This window comes from Aquarana catesbeiana, linkage group LG03 (assembly GCF_042186555.1).
Source record: "Aquarana catesbeiana isolate 2022-GZ linkage group LG03, ASM4218655v1, whole genome shotgun sequence".
In the NCBI taxonomy this organism is placed as follows: Eukaryota; Metazoa; Chordata; class Amphibia; order Anura; family Ranidae; genus Aquarana; species Aquarana catesbeiana.
Genome location: NC_133326.1, coordinates 219,003,759 through 219,017,164, shown reverse-complemented (window position 1 = coordinate 219,017,164; position 13,406 = coordinate 219,003,759). Strand labels below are relative to the sequence as shown.

The 13,406-nt window shown below is 41.6% G+C and overlaps 1 protein-coding gene across 1 annotated transcript in view; it reads right to left on the bottom strand.

Annotated features, from left to right (window-relative positions):
* The window catches only part of LOC141131941 (V-type proton ATPase subunit S1-like), a 151,239-nt gene that overhangs the window by 99,923 nt on the left and 37,910 nt on the right, over positions 1–13,406 (bottom strand). Inside the window, exons 4-5 of the mRNA XM_073619786.1 lie at positions 1,552–1,745; positions 216–256 (exon numbers count right to left, since the gene is read on the bottom strand). Of these exons, the coding sequence (XP_073475887.1) occupies positions 216–256; positions 1,552–1,745 (235 nt within the window). The remainder of the gene's footprint in view (positions 1–215; positions 257–1,551; positions 1,746–13,406) is intronic.

The following is a 13,406-nucleotide window of genomic DNA, read 5'->3' as shown; positions in this document are numbered from 1 at the left end:
AAAGGCTTTCTGTGTATTCCATATTGAAAAGTGTGGGAGACCTGCAGAGATGAAGGCCCCTTGAGACATAGGATGAAGATATTTGCAAGTTATGCAACATCTAACACAAGAAGAGTAGTGTCCAATTGTTTAATGAACTACTACTGTAGGCAGAAGCTACCTTTAAATAATCTGAATAAGTTTTCAGATTTAAATGTACAGTATCTTTAACTCACCATTTTCAGAGAAAGAGGAGGCAGCATATATTTGACTGGATCTGCAGACAGAAACAAAAAAAAAAAAAGATTAAATTGTGTTAGTTAAAACAAATAGCCTTTTTTATCCAGTTTAGCTATAAAGGTACTATTGACAGAAAGCAGCCCAAAAAATGTTAAAGATGTACAGTTTAATAAATCAAGGAGAATCCAAAAACTCTATTTTATGGACTGGAATGGAATGACCACATTTTGGTAAAATTTGTATCTCTTTTTTTTTTTTATAATTATATTTTTTATTAAGGTTTTCAGGTAACAGACAAAGAAAACATAACATGACATATATCAGGGAAAGAGAAGAATCCAAACTACAGCTTACTGAGCATCAAAACAAGATGAGATGAATGTTGAATGTTGTTGTTCTCACTGCTCATTGAGCTGTGAGAACCAAGCGATCTGCGGTATTCGATCGTTTGGTTCTCAGTGTTAGAGGCGCTGGGGGACAGATGCAGCATCGGAGTGATGCTGCATCCACCTAGGTTAGTATGATTCCACAAAAAACATATATCTCCTTTAATAAATCCCCTTGCAAATTAATAGATATTCAAAAAAACATGGTATCACATTAATCACTAACATTCACTTTGCCTGAGTGAACAGGCTCTATTGCTACTGAAAGTTACATCCATTTGGTGTAGATAAACCAAATTCCAATTGCTAATAATGATATATTTAATCTATGATATATTTGTTCTAAAGCACGTGTAGCCAAATTTATAGAGGGTATCTACTTAACAGCAAAGGCTGCCAAAGATGGATCAAAATGTGGCCCATTCAGCATGGAGAGGCCAAAATTCAATCCATGTGTGGCCATTGCAGTCTATTAATTGACTTCCGTGCAACTGTCCTGACAGGTAAAATCCACCTGATCAGCGCTGCAGGCAATAAGCTGCAGTGCTGATATGTTTTTGCTGACAGTGGGGGGAGTCTCCCCACCTTCATAATACAATAGTGCAGTGGGGGGGGGGGGGATTTCCCCATCCACCGCAAATGTGTGGATGAAGGAATGTATGTCCAGCTTTACTTGCATTCCACTGCAGGCCCTTTGTTAGCTTTATCGTCTAATTTGTATTTAGTGTGTTTGGCTTGCTGAATACCAAGCAATTAAATACCTACACGGTATTCATTTAGCAAAGTATATGTTCACTTTGCAAGGTAAATGATAGCAAACAAGATGAACACGTGATCACTTGAATACCTAATCATATGCAAGGGAAATGTAGAAAAAACGCATCATACTAAAGCATATCAGCTCCAGGAGCAAACACAATCATCATTAAATTAGCATGTACCGTACCTTGGTATTGACTGTAGATTTATTGTAATTAAGTTTGGTTTAGTGTAATCCAGATGTAATAAAGGCTCATTTAAATTGTCTACACTGATCAGATTCCAGTCAGCTTGGCTTCTAAGGTATCCGTGCAGATTATGAATTGTCTTCCAGTCAACAGCAGGAAGAACTAGGGAGGCTGGTGAAGAATCCATAATGTCCTGTGATAAATAGTAATACATGAAGGATTTATATTAAACATGACATATGTATTAAGTGATCATTCAGTAGTAGCAGAATTAGGTATAGCAAATTATTTCATTTAAAGGTCACCTGTCAAAAGAGTCAAGATCAAGGGTTGTAAGTGATTAATAGCAAGTAAACACACGGATGGTTGTGGATTATTAATTTGTATTGAAAGTGACTACATAATGTTATAATTTAGCCATTTAAACAGCACCAATAAACTTACATGATCTATGCTGGTGTTCCTCCTTTAAATAACTATGCAAATACAAAAACGTTTAATAACGCTATGAAGAAAGCTGTTTGTCTCTGGTTAAGAAGAATAGGCACTTTTTATTACATAGATGGGTAAAATACTGTAAATTTAAAGAGCCCCTATATTTAGTATAATAGAAGGATCACACCTCCCATAAGTTTCTGTTTTTGAGGATTGAAATCTACAATTAAACCATTGTGTCCATTTATGTTTACAACTTTTAAGACCGCAAAATGTTGCAACACACTCAGGACATGACAACAAATAATGGAAAATTTCAAATACTTACCAAATTTTCTTTTCCTGATGGACTCCATGGCAGTCTGCATGTGGGTTTACCCCGCCTCCTCTCCACTGCTATAGAACCCCACTCCCATAAATTCTGGCTCATGGCCAGAGACTGCATCCTATAACTAGTCAACTCTTGACCAATAGGAGGGAACTCTGTCTCAAGCCAGCTGGAATCGGCATTGTAGCAGCCCAGCTGATCCAAGATGGCGGCCGTAACCACACGAGGCACAGACCAGGGGGCAGGGAAGTCCATCACAGACCAGGACGAAGCCCCAGCTCCTGTCTCTGTACAGGGGAGGGCTGCAGTAAGTACACCCCACTTGCTCTTTCTTTTTCCAACCTCCACGGAATCCCTAATAGGCAGATCCATGGGAGACTTCCATCTTACCCCCTTAAGTAACTTGCTGACAACTCCAGATAACTCTGACACTGAGAAACATGCACCCCCTCATTCTCCTGCTGATCTGCCGGCCATGATGGAAGCTTTCTCAGCCAAGCTATCCAGGGGACTGGCTCAAACGGCAGCACACATTACCTCTGCTATACAGACTGATATTCAGCATTTAGGAACGCAAATTGAACATATTGAACAAAAATAGATCAATCAGCAGCCAGAATCAACCAAAACACAGCCAGAATCCAGGATATTCAGGATCAACTTGAAATGGCTCTATTCAAAATTGACGACCACAAGAATAGATCCCACCGATATAACTTTAGAATCCGGGTTTATATCCGGCTATATGTTGTTACAGTTTTACTGGTTTCCCCCCTTTTTTAAATTTTTTAAATTTTTCTCATTTTAAATTGAATTCCCCCTGGTTTGTTTCACATGAAGCATAGTTTAACCAAATACTGCAATGTTTTGAAAAAGTTTTATTTTTTCTTAGAAAAAACCCTTGTTACAGGAACCCTGAGGTGCCGGTGGAGGATCCCACGGACTGGGGTTCTCTGACAGCCCCGCGGGTTCCCTGAGGAATGGGTCCACAGTGAAATTTTCTCCCCTCTTCAGTCATTATAGTTAACTAAGCTTCTTCTAGAGGGACTGGGCCCTTTCTAATGCTAGGTTTTGACAAGGTATAAATGCTAGGATCCTTCGCGCTAAAGTGAGAAACAAGTGAATCTGGTGACAATCACAAAGTGTACAAATAAGAGCTTGAAGTGAAAGATTCATATGATGATATCTAAAAAGATTGCAGCGAAATAGGCAAGTGTACACATGGCACTCGAAAAAATGAATAGGGATAGAAGGATCTCGCGCATAAAATCTATCATATAAATAAATAAAATTCACATATAACACTAATAGTAAGTGGGTGTGAAAAAAAAAAAAGCAAATCTTAGATAAAAAGCATCAAGTGAAGTGACCGTGCTGAAAAATAATAATAATAAATCACAATAAATAGTCACATTCAAAAAAAAAAAAAAATAAATGTGCAAAAATGCAAAACATATGCAACAAAAGGTGCAAAAATGCAAACGATGTAGTGTAAAAAAACTACAATAATAGGATATATCAGGAAAAAACAGTTCTTAGAGATGACCATATAAAGTTCGTGAACCGTGGTGGTCATAGAAGAAATAAGTAATTATGAGTAGTGGTGATAATGATAATCTTCATAAAACAAATGACGGATCAACCAGGCTCTCTAAACTCTCACCTCAGAGATGGAAATCAAAGGCATCAATATATGTCTTTCTCTGTTGTGATAGAAGAAGCAATCCCCTCTGTTTACTATCGGGCACCTCAAGGATGGAAACAACTGGCAACAATGTATGTCTTTCTCTGTTGTATTACAGGCAGCGTTCCCCTCTGTTTATTGTCAGGCACCTATAAAAATAAACTGGGAATATTTCCACCTAGGCTGTGACAGCCCGGTGGGAGGAGGGGGAGGAGAGAGGAGGTCCCCAGTTGAAGTCACGAGCGGTGACGTAACGCGTAGGGCGTGGCAGAGAGTTGACTATACCGGAAGTCACGTAAGGAGGCGCCTCGGACGCCGCTCCTTCCTTTCATGTGTATTTACTTTGTTTTTATGTAAGAGACCACCTATCGTTTTACCTAATAAATTGAATTTTAAAATACTACACCATCAGAGGCCTCCTCTCTCCTCCCCCTCCTCCCACCGGGCTGTCACAGCCTAGGTGGAAATATTCCCAGTTTATTTTTATAGGTGCCTGACAATAAACAGAGGGGAACGCTGCCTGTAATACAACAGAGAAAGACATACATTGTTGCCAGTTGTTTCCATCCTTGAGGTGCCCGATAGTAAACAGAGGGGATTGCTTCTTCTATCACAACAGAGAAAGACATATATTGATGCCTTTGATTTCCATCTCTGAGGTGAGAGTTTAGAGAGCCTGGTTGATCCGTCATTTGTTTTATGAAGATTATCATTATCACCACTACTCATAATTACTTATTTCTTCTATGACCACCACGGTTCACGAACTTTATATGGTCATCTCTAAGAACTGTTTTTTCCTGATATATCCTATTATTGTAGTTTTTTTACACTACATCGTTTGCATTTTTGCACCTTTTGTTGCATATGTTTTGCATTTTTGCACATTTATTTATTTTTATTTTTTTTTTTTTTTTTTTTTTTTTTTTTTTTGAATGTGACTATTTATTGTGATTTATTATTATTATTTTTCAGCACGGTCACTTCACTTGATGCTTTTTATCTAAGATTTGCTTTTTTTTTTTTTTTTTTCACACCCACTTACTATTAGTGTTATATGTGAATTTTATTTATTTATATGATAGATTTTATGCGCGAGATCCTTCTATCCCTATAGGTTTTGACAAGGGTTTTCCCCCCTTTTTTTGCCTTTCTTTATGGCAGGGGGACTGGCATGGTTGCACTGCACCTCACACTGTTTCTGAGAGGATGTTTAATGCCTTTTGGAAACAATCTGACTCCCCCAGGGTGAGGGAGGAACTTTCCATCCTGGACTCAGAGGAAGAAGGGGACAGCCCCTTCCCCTCTTGTTTTTTACAATTGAATAATTTTTTTTAAGAATGACTTATTCTTCTCTTTCTCCTTCATTCTTCCTTCTCCTGCCTCTCTCCTTTTCTATCTCTCTCCATCCAGGTTACACCAGAGCCATGACTTTCCAGGAGAGACTCCGGCCTCAACTTGTAAGCTTGAGAATCCGGGAACATCACGAACACATCGCCATCCCAGGCTGTCTTCCAACTTGAGGTAAGCTACTGATTAACTTAGTGAATGCACACTTCTGATAAATGACTGATTCCACACCCATAGTCCGTAAGCTACTGATTCTCTCCCACAACACAACCCAATTAAACGGAGACAAATACTCCACCAATATCACAATCTAAAGGCAGACATTTTTCCTCCAGGAGACGCATTTCCCCTTCTCATATAATTCATCATTCATGTACCAAAATTTCCCACACTTCTACCTAGCTAACGCTGAGAACAAAACTAAAGGGGTCGCAATAGGCTTCTCCAAAAACACCAACTTCTCATTGGCTAAGGTTATCAGAGACCCTGAGGGTCGATACTTGCTGAAGGAGGGAGCCATAGATGGGGGGCTTATACTTTTATTTCATATTATGCCCCCAACAAGGGCCAAGGAAAATTTTTTGAAGCCATGCTGTCAAAACTACATCCATTTTTTAACCACTTAAGGACCAGCCTCGTTTTGGATTTTAGGTGTTTACATGTTTAAAACAGGTTTTTTTGCTAGAAAATTACTTAGAACCCCCAAACATTATATATGTTTTTTTTTTCTAACACCCTAGAGAATGAAATGGTGGTCGTTGCAATACTTTTTTTTTCACCGTATTTGCGCAGCGATCTTATAAGCGCACTTTTTTTGGATAAAAAAGCACTTTTTTGAATAAAAAAATAAGACAACAGTAAAGTTAGCCCATTTTTTTTTATATTGTGAAATATAACGTGACACCAAGTAAATTGATACATAACATGTCACGCTTCAAAATTTTGCCCGCTCATGAAATGGCGTCAAACTTTTACCCTCAAAAATCTCCAAAGGCGACGTTTAAAAAATTCTACAGGTTGCATGTTTTGCGTTACAGAGGAGGTCTAGGGCTAGAATTATTGCTCTCACTCTACCAGTCACGGCGATACCTCACATGTGTGGTTTGACCACCGTTTTCATATGTGGGCGCTATTCGCGTATGCGTTTGCTTCTGTGCGCGAGCTCGTCGGGACGGGGGGGTTTTTTAGATTTTTTTTTTTATTATTTATTTTACTTTTTTTTTTTTACACTGTTTAAAAAAAAAAAATAGTCACTTTTATTCATATTACAAGGAATGTAAACATCCCTTGTAATAGAAAAAAGTATGACAGGACCTCTTAAATATGAGATCTGGGGTCAAAAAGACCTCAGATCTCATATTTACACTAAAATGCAATAAAAAAAAATAAAAAAAAAGTCATTTAAAAAAATGACATTGAAAAAAATATGCCTTTAAGAGGCGTGGACGGAAGTGACGTTTTGACGTCGCTTCCGCCCAGCAGTGTCATGGAGACGAGTGGGCGCCATCTTAGCCTCACTCGTCTCCAAACACAGCACTGACAGGACGCGATCGCCTCCGCCGCTACCGACGGCTCTAGTAAGCGGCGGAGGGCACCGGATCGCGGTGGGAGGGGGGCCCCTCTCCCACCACCGATAACGGTGATCTTGCGGCAAATCCGCCGCAGGGACCACTTTTATCAGAAAGCCAACCACTGCACGAAAACGGGGATACCGGGGTTATGGCAGCTAGCTGCTGCCATAACAACGGTATCCACCGCCAAAGTTTGGACGTACATCGTTGTGCGGCGGCAAGTGGTTAAGAGAACGGTTGTACTAGGTGGAGACTCAAACTTGTCGTTTGATCTCTCCTTAGATAAGTCCGGAGCGAAGAAAACTTTAACTAGACGTCCCCCCAGACAAAGTCTCAAAATAGCTCACCAATTAAACACTCTGGGCATGGTGGATATATGAAGAGAACTCAACCCACGTGCGAAAGACTACACGCACTACTCGGCCCCACACCAGACCTATGCCAGAATAGACCACATCTTCTTGCCAGCCTCCACAATCCCGCTTGCCATGAGGTCCCAAATTAGGGACACATCCCTTTCGGACCACTCTATCATGTCTCTGACAATGGAGTGCCCTCAAGGGGTGGAGAGACCCTACAAATGGCGACTCGATGAATCACTATTAAGTAATCCAGTGCACTGCACTATACTTGAGAAATCCCTACAGAGAGATAGAGATAACCCCCCCGAAATACAATGGCTCACTGCTCCTTCACCATCAGCAAACAGATTCCAGTGAGTACACATGTATTTGGGGGGGTTATCTCTACCTCATACGTTTTCAGGTTGATATATGATAGACTTTCTTTATACTTTTAAATTACAGATGCACCTCACACCTGCTCCTGATGAGTGGCACGAACCACAAAACGCGTCGAGTTACCAGATGCCGTGCTTTAATTTTAATTTTACACCACCTATATATGGTTTATGTTTTATTAATCACACAGGAATACTGAGGCCATAGGTCATGCAGGCACTACCTTGCAGCAACTGTATATCTCTATATGCTATTAGTGGATTTTGTAACCTTATCATGTTTGCCAGATGTTGCCAGTGTTATTACCATGTTCTACTGCTTTTTAAACTGACATCAGCAATATGTATGTTACCTATTGTGTATGATTTATTAAACATTGTATCTATCCACCAATCCATCGAATTGCAAACCAGGTGCTTCACTTAAAGTCCCACCCTTTGTCGCTTGCTTGCTGGCTCGCTTGCTTGGTTACGTGCTTTTTTTCTGTCACATTGACAGGGATGGAAATATGCGGCCTTACCAGGCAAAGATTTCATGAAAAGTCCCAAAAAAACCCTCTTCACTCTACAATACCATAATCAGGGATGGAAGCCCTTGGCTCTGCTCTCTTGTTCTAGCTTTATTATACCTACACCTGCTCTAGTCGACCCTTGGTTTACCAGATTTACAATCTTACCTAATATATGATTATGATATATTCATTTAATTATCAGTCAATTGTCCCATTTCGGATCCCTGTTATATAACACTGGTTTAGCCGTTTGTGTTGGTGATCAGTGCTTTCTGCTTGTGTGGCCATCTGGCTATCATTTGACCTGGGAGCTGTGATGTGCACTGGTGGCCTCCTTCCTTTCCCTGCCCATTGTGAGTGGGTGTGGCATCACTGTGCATCAATGACACGCCACCCGCAGCGGACGTGCGGCGTCCTTACGGCGCTGTTGCGCCCGCTGCGGTGACGTTACCACGCTCGTGAGTGGTGAGGGAGGTGGTCATGGTGCCACTTTCTGGACACAAGCCACCCAGATCGTGTCGCCTCTCTCCCCCTTACCACGCATATGTGACGTTGGTGGGCTGTCCCTAGGTTGCGCTTATATGGGCGTCCTTCCGTTGGGATCTGACACTTGGGGCACTCCACCGATCGGATTTCATGCACTCTCTTGGAAATTGTCCTCTCCATTTAGCACTAGGTAACTCTGCACTTTATAAATAACATCCATTCCTTTAATTTATCACTTCATTTTTGGACTTAGTAATTTGGCGGGTACTTTTTCCACCTCTTCCTCACGTTTTTTTCACCATCATTTTCCATTGATTAGTTTATAATTTTGGTTCCCTCACCTCTGCACAAATTCACTTCTTACCCCATACAGTCACTATCCACCATTTTCAATTTCATTCATCACTTTTTCCCCCAGCAAACCCCATTTTGGTGGTTTACCCATCACCCACCTCTCCAGAGTGCTCTACAGCCTCGGGTCCACCCTGGATGATGCCTGTGTTGGCTGTCGTCGATGGGCTGGGGAGTTATCTCTACCTCATCCATTTTCAGGTTGATATACGATAGACTTTCTTTATACTTTTAAATTACAGATGCACCGCACACCTGCTCCTGATGAGTGGCACCGAGCCACGAAATGTTTCGAGCTACCAGATGCCATGCTTTAATTTTAATTTTACACCACCTATATATGGTTTATGTTTTATTAATCACAGAAGAATACCAAGGCCATAGGTCATGCAGGAACTACCTTGCAGCAACTGTATATCTCTATATGCTATTGGTGGATTTTATAACCTTATCACGTTTGTCAGATGTTACCAGTGTTATTACCATGTTCAACTGCTTTTTAAACTGACATCAGCAATATGTATTTTACCTATTGTGTAGCTTTGTCGCTTTCTTGCTGCCTCGCTTGCTTGGTTGCGTGCTTGCCTTTTTTTCTGTCACATTGACAGGGATGGAAATACGCGGCCTTACCCGGCAATGATTTCATGTAAAGTCCCAAAAAACCCCTCTTCGCTCTACAATACTGGACTAATTGAAAAGAATGTCAAGCTACTCGCCAGATGGTATTATGTCCCCGGAAGACTAGCAAGGATATAGCCAGACGCTTCACCCCTATGTTTTCGGGGCTGCAATCGCATAGACTCCATCTACCACATTTGGTGGACATGTCCATACATCTGAAGCTTCTGGAATAAATTCTTCAATCTGGTGAGGAGAGTCACAGGGATGGCAATCTCTCAAGACCCCAAAACAGCTCTTCTGAATCACAGAATAAAAAACACCCCCAAACACACACAAGCTTTCATCTTTTTCATGTTCCTAGGAGCCAAAGTCTCTTTGGCAGGGGCCTGGAAGAAGCCCAGGGTTTCGATCCAGGTGACAAAACGCAAAATTTCCTGGATAATGACCCAAGAACAAATGACAGCAACACTCCTAGACAGAGTTCGGAAGTTCGAGGCCTTGGGCTTTGTATACCAAGGTCCCTCTCTACACAAGTCATATTTCACCCTAAAAAGTAACTCTACTGGATGTCTCCCCTCCTGTCTCTCTCTACTTTCCCCCCTATACTATCTCCCTACTCTTTATTAACCTCTAAATTATACTTCCTAACCCACATGCGCCTGACGAGTTTGGACATTGAGGGGTTTTTGGATTTCACGTGCGGCACATGTAATTATATTTTGACAAATCATTGAAAAATGCTCACGGGACACATCATTATCACAACACGAAGAATAAAAGCTTCCAATGAGGCCAGGGTAAGGGGTTGCATTACACTCCTGTTTATAAGATGGGGGTACTGAGACGCCCAACCGGCCCTGGACGAGCCGAGCAGGTCACAGCGTGATCCCTTTGGGGTGAACTGCAAAGCCCTCTGGGGCCGCTAAGGTTTGGGAATGTATCCACTGCTCTCTCCAGAACCATCTCTCTTAGGTCCAAAACCTTGGTTCATTGAGATTTACCCACATCTTTTCTATTGGGAGGTTCCTGGTGCATCTATTTTGACAAATATGAAAGTAAGAAGGACAATCTCTTGGTTTTTCATGGAAGACTGACGTAACTTTAGGTTTTGAGTCGAGCATGGGTATGAATACCAACGGGTCTGGGAAAAAGGTTAGAAAGGTAGTCTCTGGCCATGAGCTGAAATTTATGGGAGTGAGGTCTTATAGCAGTGGATAGGAGGCGGGGTAAACCCACACATAGGCTGCCATGGAGTCTGTCAGGAAATACAATGTTTCATCATGCATACTTATATGTTTCCTGTGCATATCCACCAAAGGCTTCACAAAAATGGTTCAAAAAGTGAAATTATTAATATTATCGTTAGTATTATTATTATTTGTAAATTCGTAAAATGTCATTTTTATCAATGTGTTTCAAGAGTGAAAATTTTCACGTGGTTTTTAGGGCTTGTTCAAACAGGCAGTAATAATGATTGGTTCAGGTACTTTCTAGCCCCCTTTACCCCCTGACTGACCACTAAAAGTCTGACAAGCCAGAATGAAAAAATTGTAAACATGTCGCAGTTTTGGCATGTGTTCCATTAAAAATTGCCTTTCGTAAAAAAAAAAAAGCAAAAAAAAAAATAGGGACATTCGGCAGGCTGCTGTTCTACCACCTTCTGAAAAGCAATCCACCAATGTGATGGTGATTGGGATTTCTAAATGATAAATTTTTTACCCCTGCTGCCAATCAAAACTATTGGAAACTACAGAAAAATTCCTCAGCATTCCAGCCAGCTAGTCAGCACAAAAAACTAATTTAACTGGCTCAAAATTTAGGATAATAAAAGGGGTTAGTGGGTTCTTCTTTTGGGGGGGGCGGCAAATAAAGAACACCCCCCTCTCCGGTGGCATGGCATGGCACCGAAATAGCACCCCCTTCCCCCCTGGGCAGTCTGGCACTTACCCGCGGGACTGTGGTGTCCTCTCCTCTCCTGGAGTGCAGGCAGCGGCTGCAACGGCTCTGGTGTCCACTCATCCAACTTCCTCTGTCATGTGTCTCCTCTTTCGCCAAAGTGCTAGGCATCCAATAGGATCGCCTGGCGCTTTGGCCAATCAGGAAACAGGTCTCACATACCTGCCTCCTGATTGGCGGAGAGGAACTTTAGTGTGAAAATAGCGAAAATGAATTTGCTATGGTCACACAACTGGGTAAAAGGCTTCAAAAAAGGGTGGCCTCGGAGCCCAGAACATTGCGTTCTGAGGCCACCCTTTTGAAGCCTATTTAAGGCCCATAGATGTGGTGTATCTGGATTTTGCGAAAGCGTTTGACACAGTTCCCCATAAATGTTTACTGTACAAAATAAGGTCCATTGGCATGGATCATAGGGTGAGTACATGGATTGAAAACTGGGCGAGTTCAGAGGGTGGTGATAAATGGGGAATACTCGGAATAGTCAGGGGTGGGTAGTGGGATCCCATAGGGTTCTGTGCTCGGACCAATCCTATTTAACTGGTTCATAAACAACCTGGAGGATGAGTTAAACAGTTCAATCTCTGTATTTGCAGATGACACTAAGCTAAGCAGGGCAATAACTTCTCCGCAGGATGTGGAAACCTTGCAAGAAGATCTGAATCAAATTAATGGGGTGGGCAACTACATGGCAAATGAGGTTTATTGTACAAAAATGTAAAATAATGCATTTGGGTGGCAAAAATATGAATGCAATCTATACACTGGGGGGAGAACCTCTGGGGGAATCTAGGATGGAAAAGGACCTGGGGGTCCTAGCAGATGATAGGCTCAGCAATGCCAAGCTGCTGCTAACAAAGCAAACTGAATATTGGCATGCATTAAGAAAAAGGATTAACTCCAGGGATAAAGCGATAATTCTCCCACTCTACAACACTCTGGTCGTACCTGGAGTATGCTGTCCAGTTCTGGGCACCAGTCCTCAGGAAGAATGTACTGGAAATGGAGCGAGTATAGAGAAGGGCAACAAAGCTAATAAAGGGTCTGGAGAATATTAGTTATGAGGAAAGGTTGCGAACACTGAACGTATTCTCTCTGGAGAATAGATGCTTGAGAGAGGATATGATTTCAATGTACAAATACCGTACTGGTGACCCCACAATAGAGATAAAACTTTTTCACAGAAGGGAGTTTAACAAGACACGTGGCCACTCATTAAAATTAGAAGAAAGGAGGTTTAACCCTAAACTACATAGAGGGTTCTTTACTGTAAGAGCGGCAAGGAAGTGGAATTCCCTTCCACAGGTGGTGGTCTCAGCAGGGGGGATCGATAGTTTAAAAAAACTATTAGATAAGCACCTGAACGACCACAACATACAGGGATATACAATGTAATACTGACATATAATTACACACATAGGTTGGACTTGATGGACTTGGATAACTATGTAACTACTAGAGCCTCTGGCTCTAATCAGGTGCTCCAAAAAAAAACACCCCGCCAATTTGAAATCCATGGTCTGGAGCCACTGATATGTAGATCAGGGGGCTGGACACATGGATAGGGGAGGCGGCGCCCATGAGCCCTCTATGGACGGGCCGCCACTGTTGTTTGGTATACTGACCTACCTATGTGTGCCTTTCCTGTTCTATTAATATATTTTTCTGTGTTTATTGAGTGGGCATATTACAAATAATCACAGCATGAGAGCCAAAACAGACTTAAAGCTCAACTCTGGGCAAAAAATATTTTTTCCCATGCAGTGGGGCTATGCATGCACTGCATGGGTTAACTGCTCATTTTGTCTAGGGGTCAACACAAAG